We start from the raw sequence: 20768 nt of genomic DNA, 5'->3' as shown, positions 1-20768 counted from the left end.
CCAGCTCATGCGCAACAACATTAAAATCTCTACTCAAATGTTTAAAAATACAGCTTTCAAAGCTCTCACACACAAGAAGAACTCCTTGCAAAATGTGTCCCAAATCGTTACCTGTGATATTGTCATTAATGGCTTGAATCACAGTAAGGGCATCACTTTCCACAATGACTCTTGACAGCTGCAACTCCTGAGCCAATAAGATGCCTTGCTCCACAGCCAGAGCTTCCACTTGATCTGCAGCAAATCTGCCTTGAAGGTATTTACTGAGGGCTGACACAACATGGCCATTGCAGTCCCTAATAATTACTCCAATGCTGGAGTTATTCCCTTGATCTGAGGTAGCCCCGTCAACATTGATTTTGAACACTCCCTGGGGAGGAGTTTCCCATCAGGATGAAGGATGACTTGGAGGGGTGAGAGCCAAAGAGTTGGCCTTTCTGAAATCCTCCAAAGTGCAGGTTGCTAACTACCACACCTGAGATGGGGAAAGGGGGGAATTATTATGCACCAATTTATTTCTATTAGACCAGATAGCCCAAGATAACACAAAAAATAATTCTAACTGTGGGGCATTTGATTGAAGAAGGTGCAAAACCATGTCTAGAAAGGACCACATGAGACACAAGGAACTAGATAGATCAGCCCAGTGATTCCAAACAGGAGAGGCAGCTTCACAATGAAGGAGAGCATGGTTGATATCCTCAATTCCCAAGCCACATATAGGGCAGACATTATTGCTCTGAATCCCTCTTTTGCTCATATTCTCAAAGGTAGGGAGCCCGTTAACACAAGCCCTTCAAGCAAAGATTTTTACTTCTGCAGGAAGGTTTAAATGCCAAAGTTTTCTCCAAAGTAATCTACAAGGGTCCCCAGAGGAACTTTCACCCACCTCCATTGTATTAGCCAGATTATAAGCTATGTGATAGGCGCTTTTCACCGTAAATTCACCTCTCTTATTCCCAATCAAGATAATTTTATCCTCAGCCAGGTTGTGACTCAGTGGTATCTTCAAGATGGTCTCAACCTCAAAGGGAAGAAAAGTAGCACGAAGAACATCAATTCTCCACCATTTGGTTTCCGAATCAATGAGAGAGGAGAATATAGCAATTATTGAGGTTTATTAATGCTCTTTGAAGGCCTTGCATACTTGTAATAATTAAGGTGAAAACCTTTTTAAGTGCGTGGCTATTGTTTTGCCCTGTTGATTGGGTTTGGGGCGTGACAAAGTCAAATGGTCAATATGAAATGATCCAAGTCAATTGTTTCCGGCTTCCAGGATTTATAGTCTAGGCTTATCACCTGCTTCTTGCAAGAGAGCTTCTTCTGCCATATTTGCACCTAAATATGAACTGATCCCTTCATCAACCACAAGATCTCACCAAAAAATCAAAGACTGTTAGTTATGGCAAACAGAATACGAAAGCTTATCCTCGGTCTTTTATGTTTGCTATTCTACTTAGGGCCATCCAGTTCCCAGTCCTCGCATGATACGTTAGTGCAAGGAGAGAAACTCGAATATTTCACAGAAAAATATTCAGCTGGAGGAGGATTTAGAATCGGATTCACCGGCTTTGCAATTAACATGTAAGTAGGAATATGGCACAACAGAAACGCAGCTCGTGAAAGCAATATTGTGTGGGTTGCCAATCGTGACAATCCAATCCTAGGCTCAAACATTAATCCTGAAACTGGAAGTCTCACCATTGATGATAACGGGAATTTGAAAATTACAGACAACAATGGTTCTATTGTACTGTACTCCGGACATGAAGCTAGTAATGTAAGTGCTGTTCTACTTTATACCGGAAATTTTGTACTGAGTGAAATCAGTTCAGGGTGACAATTGTGGCAAAGTTTTGATTATCCTAGTCACGTACTTCTGCCAGGAATGAAACTTGGAGTAGACCAAAAAACGGGGCAGAGACGGCTTCTAACATCATGGAGAAGCCAGGAGGTACCCGACCCAGGAAACTTTACCTTTGGCCTCCGTCCTAATCGTACAGATCAATTGGTCATCTTGTTAAACGGGGACATCTACTGGACAAGTGGGTATGTGAATGTCAACTCATCTTCATTTCGCCTAGCAAATTCCAACTACAGTTTTGAATACACATCGAATGAGAATGAAACATTCTTCAGCTACTCTGCTACGGACATAAATCACCCACCGTTGTCGATAAATTACTTGGGAGTACTTTCTGATGAGAATGGCGCTATGGTTAATTGTACTTCTGCTTCCTCTTATTTAAATGAAGGATGTGTGGCCAAAGAGAATCTTCAATGCAGAAGCCTTAATGAGACATTTTCTGGAGTTTTTGGTTCATGGCATGACATAGATGGATTCAAGTTCAATGAAGGTGACAACCTGACCCTTATGGATTGTAAGGCCAAGTGCTTGAGCAATTGTTCCTGTGTTGCCTATGCATCTACAAATGAAGAGAATCAAACTGGCTGTGAGATTTCTACAATTATCCAGTGAGGAAACACACATCACTGGCCAGAGGCCACCGTATGAAATCACCAAGGTAGTTTCAAAATGGGTTTAGTACTCTCACATCCGCTTTTTCACGCCCATTATTTTACTTCCTTTTACATTTGGTAAAATGTGGACATTTTTAAAATGCGAAAATTTTTGTATCAATCGTGGATATTAATGTTAAAATAGTGGATGTAAACAAATGTGAAAGGATATTTCCCCTTTCAAAATAACAAATCATAACAATTCCTCTACACAATGGAAACCTACCCAAAGAACAAAACATCACTAGCCTATCTATTATGCATTAGATTGTTTTTAAGTTCATGGTCATATCCGAAAGGAACTTATCCTGCAATTTCAAACTTTAGTTACAGTAAGTACCGCATCAAAGATGTTGAAATCTAAAGATTTTGCAAAGGATGGTTAGTATATCTCTAAATAGATAAAAATATATTACGAGACAACTATCAGACCTGTCTGCATTTTTCTGGCAATCTTATTAGATTTGTGGTTTGCATGTCAAATTGTTAGCTTTAACTTACTAAGGAAATATGTACTATTTTGATCCCCCAATCTAAACCAAGAGACCCCTGATTTTTGTTTGAAGAAAGCCCATTCTACTCTACACTACTTGATTGATACAAATGGAGTGATTCACAATTTTTGATAAAAGAATGAACATGAAAGTGCCAATACCCTTTGATTCCATACCTACTAAGCCACAACTTGTAGGAAGCCCTCCTGATCGTCCGAAAAATTAAAGAACTTGAATGGATTAGGGTCAAACTTAAATTTTTGAAGCAAAAGAAATGGAGAAGGCAGCATGATCCAATACAACAGGAGGAAGAAATTCAACCAAGGTTTTAGGGTGAGCAATGAGCCAATTTAGATTAAACAAAGCTTTATCCATCTTGCTAAAAATGCACCCACATCTATTATTTTACTTCTAGTAAAAAAAGTTTCAACATATGGATTATCAAACAAATCGTCATCTAGGATCCACTTAGCAAGTTCAGCCTCAAAGCTAGCATTACCATTTACCATGGCCCTTAAACCTTTCACTGGTCTCCTTTAAAACATTTTATTAAGAAATATCAAACGAAAAAGGGACTTATTCATCGTCCTACTCCATGTCAAGAAGGAAGATGAGAAAGGGAAACAGGATTGGAGGAAGCCCAACAAGCAAAGTTATGACCAAAATTAATGACTTCTTTATGCGCAATAATAATAGACTAACATTGAAACTGATTCAAAACAAACTTGATATCTATCACGATGATGTTCATAGCCCAATTAACCTTTCGGTCTTGTTTTGTAATTGCTCTAATCATGCCCGAAAAATCACCTTTAGAAAGGAAACTTTTGCCTTAGCCTGTAGTGGGTCTCCCTTTGACCTTGAGAACTTGCTACTCCAAGCCTTCAATACACATACTTTGAAGCAAGTACCCTGGTCATTTGATAGTTGATACCCAAAAGAATCTCTTCAGACACGTTTGGTAATTAGGAATGGGAACAAAGTTATGTCTGGAAGCTTGGTATGGACTTTATCAATATTGCTCTTGTTTGGCTTCAGTACTCTCTATGAATAGACAAACATGTGCGTATATCCACTAAAAAGATAATGAATTATTATAGTAATGGAGTGCATGAACAGCTCTGTCCATGAGCTATATTTAATTATTTTATATAAAATAAAATAGAAAAATCATAAAGGAATTTTTTTTAAGTATGACATGGCTGATGAGGTAGCTCAACACAAGTATAGTAACAATAAATTCTACGTATTATTTTTTAGATATTTATATATAGGCTAGCTCGTAACCACATTCATATGCATGAATGCATGGATATATTTAAAAGATATATATTAAGATGCATAGTATAATTCTTACATATATAATTTGAATATTATTGATAATCATTTTTTTTTAACTCTTTAAAAAGTCTTGAAATGATATTATTACTTAGAAAATGTAAATTATCCATTTAATTTTTTTTTTTCATTAATTCTAGACTCTTTGGTTTTTGTACATAATAACTCACTTAGATGAATATTTATGATGTGGTTTCACATTTGACTCCAAAATTAAGAAATAAAACTCATTCTGAAAATAAATAATTTAAGCCACATGGCGCAAAATTGGATTTCAATTGTAAAATCTAATTGGATTTTCTCTAAATGTTGCCAATATATATATATATATTTTTGATTGGATTTGATTTAATATAACAATTGTTGAGGTTTATTAATGCTCTTTGAGGGCTTGCATACTTGTAATTAAGGTGAAAACCTTTTAAGTGTCTGGCTATTGTTGCGTGCCTAACCCTCTTGGTTGGGTTTGTGCGTGACAAAGTCAAATGGTCAATTTGAAATGATCCAAGTCAATTTTTTCTAGCTTTCAGAATTTTTAGTCAAGGCTTATCACCTGCCTCTTTTAAGAGAGCTTCTTCAACCATATTTACACTTAAAATTGACCTAATCCCTTCATCTACCACAAGATCTCACCAAAAAATCAAAGATTGTTAGTTATGGCAAACAGAATACGAAAGCTTATCCTCGGTCTTTTATGTTTGCTGCTATTCTACTTAGGGCCATCCAGTTCCCAGTCCCAGGTGCCTACTACCTTAGTGCAAGGACAGGAACTCGTATTTCTAACAGAATTATATTCAGCTAGTGGAAAATTTAAAATCGGATTCATCGACCTCACAGGTGGTCCCGGCTACATAGGAATATGGTACAACGACAACCGTTTCCGTGAAAACAATACTCTGTGGGTTGCCAATCGCGACAATCCAGTCCAAAATGCTAGAAGTCTCACCATTGATGATAACGGGGATTTGAAAATTACATACAACGGAGATCGTTCTTTTGTACTGTACTCCGGACATGAAGCTAGTAATGTAAGTGCTGTTCTACTTAATACCGGCAATTTTGTACTGAGTGAAATCAGTTCAGGGCGACAATTGTGGCAAAGTTTTGATTATCCTAGTCACGTACTTCTGCCAGGAATGAAACTTGGAGTAAACCGAAAAACGGGGCAGAGATGGTTTCTAACATCATGGAGAAGCCAGGAGGTAACCGCCTCAGGAAACTTTACCTTTGGCCTCCATCCTAATCGTACAGATCAATTGGTCATCTTGTTGCACGGGGACATCTATTGGACAAGTGGGTATGTGAATGTCAACTCATCTTCATTTCGCCTGACAAATTCCAACTACAGTTTTGACTACACATCGAATGAGAATGAAACATACTTCAGCTACTCTGCTGCTGCGGACATATATTCCCCACAGTTATCGATAAATTACTTGGGAGTACTTTCTGATGATAAAGGCGCTATAGTTAATTGTACTTCTGATTCCTCTTATTTAAATGAAGGATGTGTGGCCAAAGTGAATCTTCAATGCAGGAGCCTTAATGAGACATTTTCTCGACTTTTCGGTTCATGGCATGATGATGGATTCAAGTTTAATGAAGGTGACAACCTGACCCTTATGGATTGTAAGACCAAGTGCTTGAACAATTGTTCTTGTGTTGCCTATGCATCTACAAATGAAGAGAATCAAACTGGCTGTGAGATTTGGAGCACAGGGCCTGGAATTGCTTCGACAGATGCTAGTAAGCGACGGACAATATACTTCCTTGGTAAGTCTAATTAATTCATGCTCGAGACTAATCAAATTAATGTGCATATTATTGATGTATTACATGTAGATATAACATATATACTATTAACTTAATTTTTAAAAATTGAAGGAAAAAATAACCTAGATTTTGAATCTAACGCCCCAATCTTCATGTCAACAATATTGTCCACTTTGAAGTCCATACCTCTCATAGCTTTGTTTCTCCCTAGTAAAGGGCAAGAAAAAAAATGTGTTGTTAATATTTTGGTTATTCAACCCACATATAAGGCATTCCCTTTTACCACACCCAAACCATGTGAGATTTCATGGATAGCCCTCACCTCATCACACCGATGACCCTTGCTTTGTGCTTGGAAGAAACAAAGCTGCAAGGGGTATGGACTCCAAAGTGAACAATATTGTTGATATAGGTTTTAGGACTAAAGGGAAACGTTGAGAATGTATAGAATCAAAATTTTGTACAACCACAAAGAGGCTCAATCTCAAATGATTTGAAGCCTCTAGGGGTCAAAGAGAAACAATAAATTTTTTGAGTCTTATTTTGATTTCTAAAGCACAAGCAATCATGCAACTTAAATCATAGTAAATCACAAGAAAAAGAAAACTGAATAGAAATACTATTGGTAGTATTATTGAAAATATGTTTGCCCTTGTAGCAAAAAACGTAGCAAACGGTTATCAAAAAAAGAAAAACATAGCAAACAGGCGGCTGAATAGGTGGTGGATATGGCTAATCATGGCAGTAGGGGCAATTATTTTCTCGTTGTTGTGCCTCTTAGGCAACGCAAAATGGAAAAAATGCAGAGTGGAAGGTAATTGATGCTCCTACTATAGATTTTTAGATATATTACTAATGATCAAGTAGGAAAAAAAAAAAATCAACTAATATTTTATGTATGTTAATTAGGGGAGAGAAAAAAGAAACAAAAATTGCTCATACAAGAAATTGGAGGTAATGCAATACCTTCCACAGTACATGACAAAGTGAAGAAACAAAATAAAGATGGACAAGCTAGCCATGAGTTGCAAATCTTCAGCTTTGAAAGCATTTCTGAAGCTACAAATAATTTCTCAACTGAAAATAAATTAGGAGAGGGTGGCTTTGGACCAGTTTATAAGGTTAATTCTTCTCTCTCTCTCTCTCTCTCTCTCTCTCTCTCTCTCTCTCTCTCTCTCTCTCTCTCTCTCTCTCTCTTAGCCTAGCTAATCCAATTCATCCAGTCGATAACACTTGAGGTGAGCCCAATTGCTAGGAAGAATCTCGATACAAAATTAAATAATGTAACTAGAGATTGAATTAAGATGATATGAGTATGACTAATACAATATACTTTCAGGGTAAATTATTTGATGGACCAGAAATAGCCATAAAAAGACTTTCAAGAAGTTCTGGACAGGGATTAGTAGAGTTCAAGAATGAAGTGATTCTTATTGCCAAGCTCCAACACACTAATCTTGTCAGGCTTTTAGGGTTTTGCATTCAAGAAGAAGAAAAACTACTAATCTATGAGTACATGCCCAACAAAAGCTTAGACTTCTTCCTCTTTGGTAGGATGTGGTTATTGATTATGAAAGTTTACTTATGTGAAGATTTTTTCTTTCTTTTATATAAAGTCAAAACAACACTTAATCATTTGCTTGCTATTAGATTCTACTAAAAAGTATTTATTAAGTTGGAGGACACGCTTCAACATAATTGAAGGCATTGCTCAAGGACTTGTTTATCTCCACAAATATTCAAGACTAAGAGTAATTCATCGGGATTTAAAAGCAAGCAACATTTTGCTTGATGAGGAGATGAATCCAAAAATATCTGACTTTGGCATAGCAAAAATATTTGGGTTGAAAGGATTAGAAGAAAACACAAACAGGGTTGTTGGAACATAGTAAGTATGCATTTCATTTCAAGCAAGCATAATTTAATTATATTTTTTTTGTATGCGCACATGTATATATTTGCTAGTTCATGCTAAAGCTCATTGGTCACTTTTTACTTCAATGGTTATATGTCCCCAGAGTATGCAATGAATGGTGTTGTTTCGATAAAAATCGATGTATTTAGTTTTGGGGTTCTACTATTAGAAATCATGAGTGGCAAGAAAAACAACAGTCGCTATCACTTTGAGTATCCGCTCAACCTTATAGAATATGTAAGTTTCTTAGTTAACCCTTCTTAACCAATACCTGGACTTTTGAACTTAATGGTTAACATTGTATGAACAATTGGACTTGTATCAGGCATGGCAGTTATGGAATAAAGGTAAAAGTTTGGAGCTAATAGACCCAGCAATACTAGAGGAATCACACCCTCCATTTGAAGCATTGAGATGCATTCACATTGGTCTCTTATGCGTACAGGATCAGGCAAAGGATAGACCCACCATGCCAGATGTTGTTTCTATGCTTTCAAATGAAACTCTTAAACTATCTTCTCCAAAACAACCTGCATTTTTTACCAACACAATTGCAGAAGACTTGGGGGTTTCAGAAATTAAGCCAGAAAACAGTTCCGGAAATAGTGTCACAATTTCTGTGATGGAAGCCAGATAAATACTAAAATGCAATAGTTATGTATGAATGTGTGGTATGTACATGCCCATGTTTTTTGAGGACAAACGGCAGAATGTACATGCCCATGTTAATAGGACTATTCCTAAATGTAACTAGACAAACCTGTATCCATAAATGAAACCTAGTTTCATTTATCTTTTGTCTTGTTGTAGCAATTAAAGGAATTATCGATGCTTGTGTGAGTCAACTAATTTAATATTTGTCGTAAGTGTCCTAGCTCAGTTGTTATTGGTAAAGCTAACCATCCGGGTGGTTCAAGGATTCACTGACCTCAATGTTTACCAATCTTGTTGTAGCAATTAAAGGAATTATCGATGCTTGTGTGAGTCAACTAATTTAATATTTGTCGTAAGTGTCCTAGCTCAGTTGTTATTGGTAAAGCTAACCATCCGGGTGGTTCAAGGATTCACTGACCTCAATGTTTACCAAGCACATATAATATAGGGCAAGATTTAGGTACAGTACTTAGGTGCTATTTTTTAGATTCATCTTTTAAGATTTTGCTATGTGAATTTTTTCTCATAAGATAAAACTTTATTTTTTAGTTAAGTATCTACATGTCAGAATTTTAAGAGATGAACCTAGGAACTGCATCTAAGGTATTGTATCTAAATTTTATCCTATAATATAATACCTGCAGTAATGAATATGTCAACTCTCCCACTTCTTTGGTTTCTGGTTGGACTGGTGGCATCTTGTTGGTGTTTTTATACACTAAATATGTCCCTAGGATGGAGTATGATGCAGCAAGAAACATTGAAATGAAACTCTCTAGAGTTTTAAAGGATTACAACTGGTGTTGACCCCTTGCTAGATAAGATGCTCTAGCAGAAATACAATCCGAATTAACCATGTTACAGAAAAAGAACTAGGACAAACCAATTTGGCTTAAATCAATATCTGGAAATCTCTCAAAACTCGAAATGCAGTTGAATCAAGAGGGCTAGAGTAAATTAGTATAATACAATCTGGTTCTCTAAGACAATCCCAACAACAATAGAGTTTATAATTTCATTTGCCATGCTAAATAGATCATCTACAAGAGATACGTTGATTCACTGGGTTACAAAGCTTGTATATTTTGCACAAGGCTTATGGAGAGTAGAAAACAATTGTTTTTTTAATACGCTTTTACTAAATGAATTTTTGGAAAAATTATGGACATGTTTCATTCAAACTATATAACTAAAACTACATATAAACGGTGTTTTTAATTGCTTGCTAGCCAGATAGGTAAAGTCTCTGATGATTGAAAATGAGATCTAGGGTTACGTCAAAAATTGATTATTGGTCTGATAATAAAAAGTTATCATTAAAAACAGATTGAAGTATCATAGAAGTGAAAGCAAAAGTTAAAACTCTCTATAAAATTAATTTAAAAATAAATTAAAAAATACCGGCCTGGAGCCAATTTTTTGGGGTTTTCCCAAAGAAAAAAAAAATGGTCTCATATATGGGCTGGGCTTTAGAAATCTGGCCCATTCCAAACCCATTAATAATTTCAGTTGCAGTATTATACTAGTATACTACAATATTAATAACTCACCATCACCATCGCCATCGCCACCACCAGTAACCACCACCACCACCACCACCACCACCTCCATTTCCTTCGATCCCTCTTCCCCCCAAAAAAGGAAACCTAACCCTAACCCTAATCTCCAATCGTTGAGCAAAAATGGTGTTGGCTCAGTTAGGAGGGAGCATATCGCGTGCTCTTCAGCAGATGAGCAATGCGACCATCATCGACGAGAAGGTCTTGAACGAATGCTTGAACGAGATCACTCGCGCTCTTCTTCAATCCGATGTCCAATTCAAGCTCGTCCGCGACATGCAGAGCAACATCAAGAAGATCGTCAACCTCGACGACCTCGCCGCCGGTCACAACAAGCGCAAGATCATCCAGCAAGTACAACCTTTTATTATTTTCTCACATATTTTTCTTACATTTTATCATTCCTGTTTTGTTTTGTTTTTTTGGTGGTGTTTGTGATTGTTATGATGGAATTCAATTGGCTGCCATGAGTTTAGAGTTTAGGGATTGCTTTGGAAAGCTTAGATAAGGTTTGGAATTCGCATGTGTTAATCGGGTTACGGGTAGGATTGATGTCAATTGTTATAGAAATCAGAGATTGCCCAATATGATGAAAGAGAGCTTTGTTGGTTCCAGTGTCTAGATTTTAATGTTTTGTGAATTGAGGTTTTTTGTACAATAATAATAAGACTTGGGCTATTGGGATTTGGTTTTTGGAATTTTGGATGAATTTTGATAAGGTTTACACCAAAGAGAGAATGCGGATAGTGGAAGCCGGTGCTGCTTGCTCTTGATGTAAAATTCTGTTAGTTGCCATGATTATGTGAGGAGTGCGAAAAAAAAAAAATGTTTAATACTATAATTTGTTTTGTTCTTACTTACTTTTATAATTGTATTTCTCTTTTATATCAAATAAATCTATTCTTGCATGGCTACTTTGCACTTATTGTTAGCAACAAAATTCCGCAACTAAGCTACTTTTTTTGGTGTTGGGGGCTATTTTGTTAAGCCCTTTTTTTTGAAACCCCATTGACATACTCTTTGAAGTAATATTATGTGTCTAGAGCGTTTTCAGTGATGATATGCAACATCAATCTTCATTGTTCATACTTACCAAAACAAAACTAAAAGAAGCGAAAATAAATAAATTCTTTATTGTATATTATGTTTTGGCATCTGCTATGCTCTTATAGAAGGGTGGCTTACAATGTAGGCTATATTTAATGAACTCTGCAAAATGCTGGATCCTGGGAAGCCTTCTTTCACTCCAAAGAAAGGGAAAACAAGTGTTGTTATGTTTGTAGGTTTACAAGGTATGTTTTTGACCAGATCACTTTCATGCATATTGGATATTCAGTAGTTTTCATAGACAACCAATGAGATTGTTTTTTTGGGAAGTTGTGATCTGAACTAGCTATCTGGGCTTTATATATGCCGTGACTGATTCATGGGTCCAAAATATGTTGTACTATTTTTATTTAGAGTGTACTGTTTCCTTTTGTTTATGCACATGTTATTATTTGTTTGACAAATTCAGGGTCGGGAAAAACCACAACATGTACAAAATATGCATACTATCATCAGAAAAAGGGCTGGAGGCCTGCCCTTGTGTGTGCAGATACATTCAGAGCTGGTGCTTTTGATCAGCTGAAGCAGAATGCCACTAAAGCTAAGATTCCATTTTACGGAAGGTACTTCTTTCATATTCTACTGCTTGTTTGTGTGTACAAGTTGTGATGTAATTGAAGCATAAGATTTTCCTTTTTTCTGGTGATTTTTTTTCCTCACTTACCCCCTCACCCCTCTCTCTCTCTGGAAGAAAAAGAAAAGAAAAACAAAAGAGAAAAAAAGATGGAAAGATGATGTCACAAACAACTAGGTCTGTGCTATGATAGCTTATAAACGTTGGTAAATATATCAAAATCTCTTTTATGCCATACACTAGAGATTTTTTTTTTTTTTTTGACAAGTTCACTAGAGATAATTTTCAGTTGCTCAGAAGTCATTTTAGTCATGAATTCCAAAGAAAGAGCTTTAATATTGAATAATTAGTGAACCACTACTGGCTTTCTCCCTCTCCCCCACCCCCCAATTACCTGTTATCAAAATGTAATCTCTAGTTTTAGCAGATAAGCAACAGCAGTTTGACCTAGGGATGGTCAGTGGAGAAGAGAGCTTTAGTGAAATAGATATGGCTGTGCTGGGTCAGAGCTACTACTTTAATTATGAATGGAATATAACACATATACATTGAAGAACTTAGTGAATGGAATGTAATAGATGTAATTTAGTGACTGCTTGTATTATGAATGGGATTTTGTCAGTGATTACACGATGCCCTAATTGTACCTCTAGAGCTTTTTTTTACCCCTTCCCTAAACGAAAGAGAGAGAAGAAACAGTATTTTCAGTTCCATTTTCTGAATATTTCTCTTTTGTGATCTCCCTAAAATTAAATATTCTTTTTGTTTTGTTATTATTATTATTATTACTTCTGTTTATTACTGTTGTCATTATCATTCTCATTAATGCCTTTGCCAATTACATTTTATTAGATAATGCATTCTTCTTTATTTAAGTAATAATTAAGGTAGTTTTCAAATGATACAGCTATACAGAATCAGATCCTGTAAAAATTGCAGTGGAAGGTGTGGAAACATTCAAGAAAGAAAATTGTGATCTGATAATTGTTGACACCAGTGGGCGTCACAAACAAGAAGCTGCTCTTTTTGAAGAAATGCGTCAAGTTTCAGAAGCAACAGTAATTTTCTGGTATTGCTTTGTTCCTATTAATTTGTTGTTGATTGCCTATATTGCTAATATATTTTATTTGCATCTTCCAGAAACCAGATCTTGTTATCTTTGTTATGGATAGCAGCATTGGTCAGGCTGCATTTGACCAAGCTCAAGCTTTCAAGCAAAGTGTTTCAGTTGGAGCTGTAATTGTTACCAAAATGGATGGGCATGCAAAGGGAGGTGGTGCTCTTAGTGCGTAAGTTTTATTGCAAAAATTGTGGCCAAATTTCTTGTTTTTAGTTGGATCTAATGTAATATTAAAGCTTCAATGCATGCCCTTGCTTAAGCTGTGTAGTTGCTTTTCAAAATTGGTGAGTTTAGAACTTATTGACTAGACCCTATATTTCTTTGATGGTGGATGCACATTTTGTGGTGAAGAAAAAAGGATATTCATTATGGGTGGGAGTATCATTTTAGTTATATATAGTAAAGAACACCATTAAGCAGTATGGACTTGCATAGGTGATAGGCCATTAAGTTATTCATTATGAAATGTTATTGTATTGTATATATACATGCATAAATACATACATAATGATTTCATGTTTGAGTTCACAATATGTTGGCTGCAACTTTGCAGTTTGTTATACAAAAGGATAATCATCTAGGGTTGCTTCTTTTTGTTACAAATGTGTTATATAAGTATGCATTTATTTGCTTAATCTAGTACCTCTCACCATTTACATAATACTCATTTCACTCCGTAAAGTATATTACCCCATTTAATAAATGTTTGCAACAGTGAATTGTGTTAGCCAGTAGTCAGAGCATTAGGATTTTAGTTTATGGTAAGTATCCCACACACAAGCCTTCATTTCAATTCTTTAACTAATTCTAAGGTGTCTCTTCCCTTCTCTACTTTCCTGGGATTGTTAATGTACCTAATATTCCAGAATGTACCCATTGAACTACAAATTAGGCAGAAGATTATCATTTTGTTCACTATGACATTGCTAGAGAGTTATGGTTGCTTGTTTTGGGTTTGGAATTTAGTTGGTTATTGTGAGAACAATTTTGTCATTGTCGGAATTCTGGGGATAATGTTTTTGTACACAAAGGAGATATGTGTCATGCATTTGGGGTGAGTCTATAAGTTGGACATTTGAAAGTCGTCCAGCTTCCATGGAAAAGACAAGATGGTGCTTCTGAGATCATGCTTAGAATATGTCTATGTTGCGCTGCTGTTCCTTTTTTTTTTTTTTTTTGGGGGGGGGGGGGGATTTTTAAGATATCTGAAGTTTGGTTCTTCTCTTTTTGTGTTCTCATTTATACTTCCCGTGCCCGTGTATGGTTTTTAATAAAATAATAATACAAAGAAAAGAAAAAATGAAATACTTAAATTATATGCATTGGCATGCATATTTGATATGTTTGAATACTCAACACAAAGCTTGGGGCTTCTTATGGTGTGATTTGTAAATGGCGTAAAATAATTAACTTTAGGTAGACATAAGAACATAAAAAATACAGTTGGTAATGTACTAGACATCTTTTCTAACATACAGGTTCCATAATTTATGGAATTATAAGCTACCTTCATGTTCGGTTCAATTTCCTATGAAATGGAAACTTATTGCTCATTTTGATAGAAGCAATTTTAATTTGTTTTTTTTCTTTTGACAACTAAATTCTCTTCCACTTTATATGTGCAGTGTTGCAGCAACAAAGAGTCCTGTTATATTTATTGGAACTGGAGAGCATATGGATGAGTTTGAAGTTTTTGATGTTAAACCATTTGTCAGCCGTCTGTTAGGTGTGCAACTCTTTTACAGTTTTGACTCTTGATTTTTGTGACTTAAATTTCTTGTGTATGTTTTAAGTACTTGTTGATTATATTTTTAATCTAGGCATGGGTGATTGGTCTGGATTTATGGACAAAATTCATGAAGTTGTTCCTATGGATCAGCAGCCTGAGCTTCTGCAAAAGCTTTCAGAAGGGAACTTTACATTGAGGATTATGTATGAGCAATTTCAGAATATACTTAAAATGGGTCCAATCAACCAGGTTAGTACTTGACTTATACCATCTAATCAAAGCTTTATCAACAACAAGGTGCCTTTCACTTATATGAGAAATAATAGGCGACCTCTTGATGCGGGAGATGCAAGAAAATTATTATTTAATATTATTTATGTTTGCAAGTCAATTATATTTTTATGTTTTAGGTCCTAGTAGTTTATTAGGCTATTAGTATTTTAATTTGGGAAGCAAGGTTATTTTTATAATAAGGCAATTAGGGTTTCCTAGCCAATTAGAACTAGGGTTTAGCAATCCTTTATAAGCAACCTATTGTACTCCTTGAGGAATTAGTTGATATTTTGATGAATGAAAACAATGGCCGTTTGGTCTTTCTTTGGTTTGGTGCTGACTCCAGGTCTACCCTAGGTGTTAACTCCTAGTAGTTTCCCCGCTTGGTGTTGACTCTAAGCAAGGCCTAGGTGCTGACTCCTAAGTCATATTTTTTATTTTTCCGTTATTTCAGTTTTGTTCTGGTTGTCCTGTGTCACCTCTTGGTTGCTATGTTTAGGTGACTGATGGAGTAAGATCAATAATTGATTAGCAATATTTTACATTCACATTTTTTAAAAAGGAGTTTTTTTTTTTTTTGGGGGGGGGGGGGGATTTGGACGTTTGTCTTTGATCTTTGGGGATAGCTTTTTTAAATATAGGTAATAAGAAACTTTATTAAAAAGATAGAGAAAAATACAATCTGTTCCCAGAGTATACAGGCAGTGTACTAAGGAAACCAAGCAAACTAGCAACAAAGAGAGCAAAAATAATTGTTTCTCCCCCTCAAAAGTTCGATGATTCTGATATCTCCAAATAGTCCACATAACACATAAAGGATCAACCCCCCAAATAACTGCTATCTGATGCCAACCAAATCCCCCATTTTCAACACACCAGCAGCTCCATCACATGCTTGGGCATCATCCAAGAAACCCCAAATAAGCTAAACACAAAAGACAAAAGTCCATTAACTATATATGCATACGAGCAATAAATGAGCAGATATTCCACCAGATTTTCCACCGATTCCCAACCATTCTTGTGTATACAACTGTTATTAATTACACAAATATTCCTCTTCCTCATATTATCCAACAATTGAAAAAAGAAACTCTAGTGGGAGTGGGAGCTTTCACCTTCCAAATACTTATCCAAGGAAAGGTAAGAGTGCCCTTTTTGTGAGATTTTTTTTTTTTTGATAGGTAAGAAAAATTATTTAAAGAGAAGACTACTTCATTAGAAAAATGAAGTAGCACAAACAACAGAGACTCCTTCATTATCCCCATTTGAAAATATGCATTTGTCCTATTCAGTTTGAGACATTGTTTTACTTGTCTTTTTGCAATTGCAGCTTGGTTTTTATTATTTATAAAAATAAAAAAAATAAAAAAAAAGTTTGTGTATTGTTATTTAATTAGTGAATTATTAGCAACTTTTTTAAAACATTGATTGACATCGTCACTCGGCTTAATGGTCTACCAACTGTACCCAGAACCCTGTTCAATGGAAAAAAAAGTGTAAACTTTATAGTTGAATACATATGTAGGTCAAATTCTGAATACTTATGATAAAAAATCAGAAATCAAATATCCCATGCACTTGGACAAAAGTTAACCTTATCAATTTAAACCTCCCAATTGAACTTCTTTATTATTATTATTTTTTTACTAGGTAATTAGGGGGATTTTTTTTTTTTTTTTTGGGGGGGGTGGGGGGTGGGGGGGAGTTGAAATGACAAGGTATGAACCCTAGTGTCCAAGCACCACGGAGGTGTTGGAACCACTAGGATATTCCTTGAAGCCCAATCAAACCTTAAAAGTTGAGGATTTAAATTGATACAATTTTAGAAGTTAATGATTCAGTTTGAAACTAATGAAACTGTAATGTTTAATTTGCACTAATGTTAAACCTCAGGATTAGTTTGAAACTTTGAAACTATAGGGTAATTTGAAATGACCCCTTAAAATATACGGTTTAAAATGAAATTTATCCAAAATTCTCTTTTCAAGTGGGGTTGGGGATTGTTAAGTTTCAGCTGTCATTTTGGAGTTTTTGACTGACTATGCTTCAAAATCTAAACTTTGGATCTTAGCTGGAGAGGCTGCTACTTCATGCTGATGGCTGACTTAATCCGTGTAGGTTTTCTCAATGCTTCCTGGATTTAGTGCTGAGTTAATGCCAAAAGGCCGTGAAAAGGAAAGTTCAGCAAAGATCAAGCGGTACATGACCATGATGGACTCAATGACAAATGAAGGTGAGTCAAGGCCCTTTTTTTGTGGTTTTGCTCTTTATGTGCCACATGTTTATGGGATTGACTTTATACTGAATCCAGTGTTCTGATTCTAATAGTTGACTGCTAAAATGTTGCAGAGTTGGATAGTACAAATCCAAAGCTCATGAATGAATCTCGTATGATGCGGATAGCACGAGGTTCTGGTCGTCAAGTTAGAGAAGTAATGGAGATGTTGGAAGAGTACAAGCGTCTTGCCAAGATATGGAGCAAAATGAAAGGGCTGAAGATTCCTAAGAAGGGTGAAATGAGTGCCTTATCACGTAATATGAATGCACAGCACATGAGCAAAGTCCTCCCCCCACAGATGCTGAAACAGATTGGTGGCATGGGAGGATTACAAAACTTGATGAAGCAAATGGGATCTACAAAAGATATGATGGGAATGTTTGGAGGTGGAGACAAGTAGAATTTGCCCAGAGATCTATCAATGACTTCCTGATCTCAGTTCCAACTGTGGCTGTAAGCATTGCTTTGTTGGACAGAAAGGCACACAGGTGTCTCTATGCAGGTTGATATGACTGACCGTTCTGCTTTGTGAAATATATTTATATTTTTATAGAAGGGTCACATGTAGTTTAGTCTCAAGCATAGTGGGCATTTTGTTGTAATATGAAGAGTCAGCATTGAAATTTTCCCTGTATGTATTTACTTAAAAAGGTTAGTCACGGAATTGAAAAGAATTGAAATGATTTTGAGGTGTTGTACTTGTATGGCAAATGATCTTTCTTTTCGTTGGTGTTTAAACAAAGAAAATAATGTCATTGCAGTTTTCCACTATGAAAAAGAAAAATCTCATTCCACTTCCATGTTTTCGTTCACATGATTCTTTGGAAAATCCTTGATAATAACTTTAGGCTGTACAATGGGCATTCCGCATATCTGACTCCAGCAATGACCAAATTGATTCAGTATCATAATTTTTGGATTCTGTAGCTAAAATTACAGCAATGTATTACATTACATTTGACACTAACCCAAGTAAAAACATGATCACGGCACAAGAAATGATCGCCAAATTTCCACCCGAGGTTGAAAGTCTCATTCGGTTGGAGAGAGCAAGTTCGCCACACAGATTCGGCAATGGGGCAAAACCATAACACATGCCCAAAGGTTTCATCAGAATCTGCCCAGCAAACCTCGTTTGAATATATTCACATGCACAAAGTTGAATACAGAAGCAGGCAAGACAAATTACACTAACATTCCAAGGGAACTAGCCTTCGGTAGCAAACAAATTTTAAAAAGGAAAGGGTTTGGTTCCAATCATTCTCTCTCACATTCTCTCCTGAAAAAGTGGCTATTCTCTTTTTCTCTCTTTACCTCTAGATTTTTTATTCTTTCTTGCAATTCTACTTTATGTTGATAAATCATTGTGATTTTTAAAACTCTATTTTGGGTTCATACGCTTTGGTGTATTATTTTTTTAGTTCCATATCACAAGTAGTCTTTCTCTCTCTTATAGTCTTGGTTTGATTTTTGTTTGAGTCAATACTTAGTTATTTTAGAAGTAAGAATTTGAATTTATATCAAAACACAATCTTGGCAATGCTAATTATAGATTAGAATGTAGTCCACTTTGGTCTATATCAGTCCAATTCGGTTAATTAGGCCCACCTCGGTCCAATTCGGTCCATTGCAGTCTACTTCAGTCCATTCAGTCCACTCAGTGAATTCCACTTTGGTCTATTCTGTCTAGTTCGGTCCATTCAGTTCAGTCCAATTTTGGTCTACTTCGATCCATTCCGGTCCAATTCGGTTTATTTTGGTACATCGGGTCCAATTTAGCGTAATTCAGTTCACTCGATCTAATTCAGTCTGTTGACTCCATTTAGTCCACTTTTGTCTATGTGGTCCATTCGGTTCATTTGCTCCTATTTGGTCTATTTGGTCCATTTCGCTCCACTTCGATCCATTTGGTCTATTTCCATCCATTTTGGTTCAATTCAGTGTATTTACTTAAGAATGAAAAAAAAGACAAGTTTAGATTGAGAGTACTATCAATTATTTGAATAATATCAATTGTATTTATATTATAAGTTTTGGTTATCATAATAATCTCCTTAAAAAAAAATGAGAATTTGAATAATAACTTTAAAACTTAAAAATTTTATTTCTACCAAAAGAAATTAGGAAAATAAAATGCATAATAAAATTAATTAGTAAGAAGAACAGTTTTTGGTTTTAATGAAATTTCTTTATTTAACTGTGTAACAAGGTGGATAAAAGTTGTTTTTAGCTGATTCCTAGAATAGATGTAAAAAATACTATAAGGAAATGTTTAGAGAAGAGTGCATATAGTATGCCTCTCTTGAACATATAGTGAATGTACTTCCGCAATCCAACATTCTCAATGTAGTGATTATATGGGTGATCTGCTTCTACTTTAGAAGGAAAGGCTAATGCCAAAGGCAGAATACACACATATTATACATGCAGACATCACTAGACAACCAACCATAAACATAAACATGAACATGAACATATATTTTTATTTTATTATTTATTTTTTTAGTGATCATTTTGGTTCGTTCAATCTCTTTTTGGTATGGTTTTGATTAGATGTTTTTTTTCTCTTTCATTTAAATTTTATGGTTTAATATCAATATTATTTCCTCTTCTTGCCCAGCAAACCTCATTCGAATATATTCACATTTATAAAGTTGAAGCATTTTCATCTTTTCTGACAAAGGAAAAAGAAATGCGCTCATAGAAGCAGGCAAGACAAATCAGACTAACGTTCCAAGGGAACTAGCCTTAGGTAGCAAAAAAAATTTTAAAAGGAAAAGGTTTGGCTCCAATCATTTTCTTTAAATTTCTTATTATTCTCCCTCACATTCTCTCCTGAAAAAGTGGCTATTCTTTTTTTCACTCTCTACCTCTAGATTTTTTATTCTCTTGTAATTCTACTTTAGGTTGATAAATCATTGTGATTTTTAAAACTCTATTTTTGGTTCATACATTTTGGTGTTTTATTTTTTTAGTTCCATATCACAAGTAGTCTTTCTCTCTCTTATAGTTTTGGTTTGATTTTTTTTTAAGTCAATACTTAGTTATTTTGGAAGCAAGAATTTGGATGTATATCAAAACACAATCTTGGCAATGCTAATTATAGATTAGAATTCAGTCCACTTTGGTCTATTTCAATCCAATTCGGTTAATTCGCCCCATTTCGGTCCAATTCGGTCTACTGCAATCCACTTCGGTCCATTTAGATCCATTCGGTGAATTCCGTACATTCTATCAACTTTGGTCTATTCTGTCTAGTTCGAGCGATTCAACTTAATCCAATTCAGTCCAATTTGGACCATTTGGTCTACTTCGATCCATTCCAGTCCAATTTGGTTTACTTTGGTCTATTAGGTCCAGTTCAATCTAATTCAGTTCACTCAGTCTAATTCAGTCCACTTTTTTCTATAAGGTCCAATGTGGTCCATTCG

The 20768-nt window shown here is 35.5% G+C and overlaps 2 protein-coding genes across 3 annotated transcripts; both read left to right on the top strand.

The window, feature by feature from the left end:
* Nucleotides 1-4967: 4967 nt before the first annotated feature.
* LOC115989263 (G-type lectin S-receptor-like serine/threonine-protein kinase CES101) lies at nt 4968-8869 on the top strand. Of its 2 annotated transcripts, XM_031112932.1 has the most exons (7): nt 4968-6125; nt 6784-6939; nt 7035-7246; nt 7465-7675; nt 7776-8013; nt 8127-8277; nt 8366-8869. In XM_031112932.1, the coding sequence occupies exons 1-7, from the start codon at nt 5009-5011 to the stop codon at nt 8675-8677; spliced, it is 2397 nt and encodes a 798-aa protein (XP_030968792.1). In that variant the 5' UTR covers nt 4968-5008; the 3' UTR covers nt 8678-8869. The 2 variants fall into 2 exon arrangements, with proteins under 2 accessions (XP_030968792.1, XP_030968793.1); XM_031112933.1 differs by lacking the exon at nt 8366-8869 and having other exon boundaries at nt 8144-8236.
* A 1356-nt stretch (nt 8870-10225) lies between these two features.
* Nucleotides 10226-18092, top strand: LOC115992304 (signal recognition particle 54 kDa protein 2). Its single transcript, XM_031116457.1, has 9 exons — nt 10226-10607; nt 11446-11545; nt 11770-11923; nt 12842-12992; nt 13075-13223; nt 14680-14780; nt 14875-15032; nt 17178-17292; nt 17409-18092. Exons 1-9 carry the CDS (start codon nt 10377-10379, stop codon nt 17735-17737), a joined length of 1488 nt encoding a protein of 495 aa, XP_030972317.1. The 5' UTR covers nt 10226-10376; the 3' UTR covers nt 17738-18092.
* The last annotated feature ends 2676 nt before the right edge of the window (nt 18093-20768 follow it).

The sequence above is a fragment of the Quercus lobata genome, chromosome 5, assembly GCF_001633185.2.
Source record: "Quercus lobata isolate SW786 chromosome 5, ValleyOak3.0 Primary Assembly, whole genome shotgun sequence".
Classification (NCBI taxonomy): Eukaryota; Viridiplantae; Streptophyta; class Magnoliopsida; order Fagales; family Fagaceae; genus Quercus; species Quercus lobata.
The sequence above is the reverse complement of the archived record's forward strand: the minus strand, read 5'-3'. Positions and strand labels throughout refer to the sequence as shown.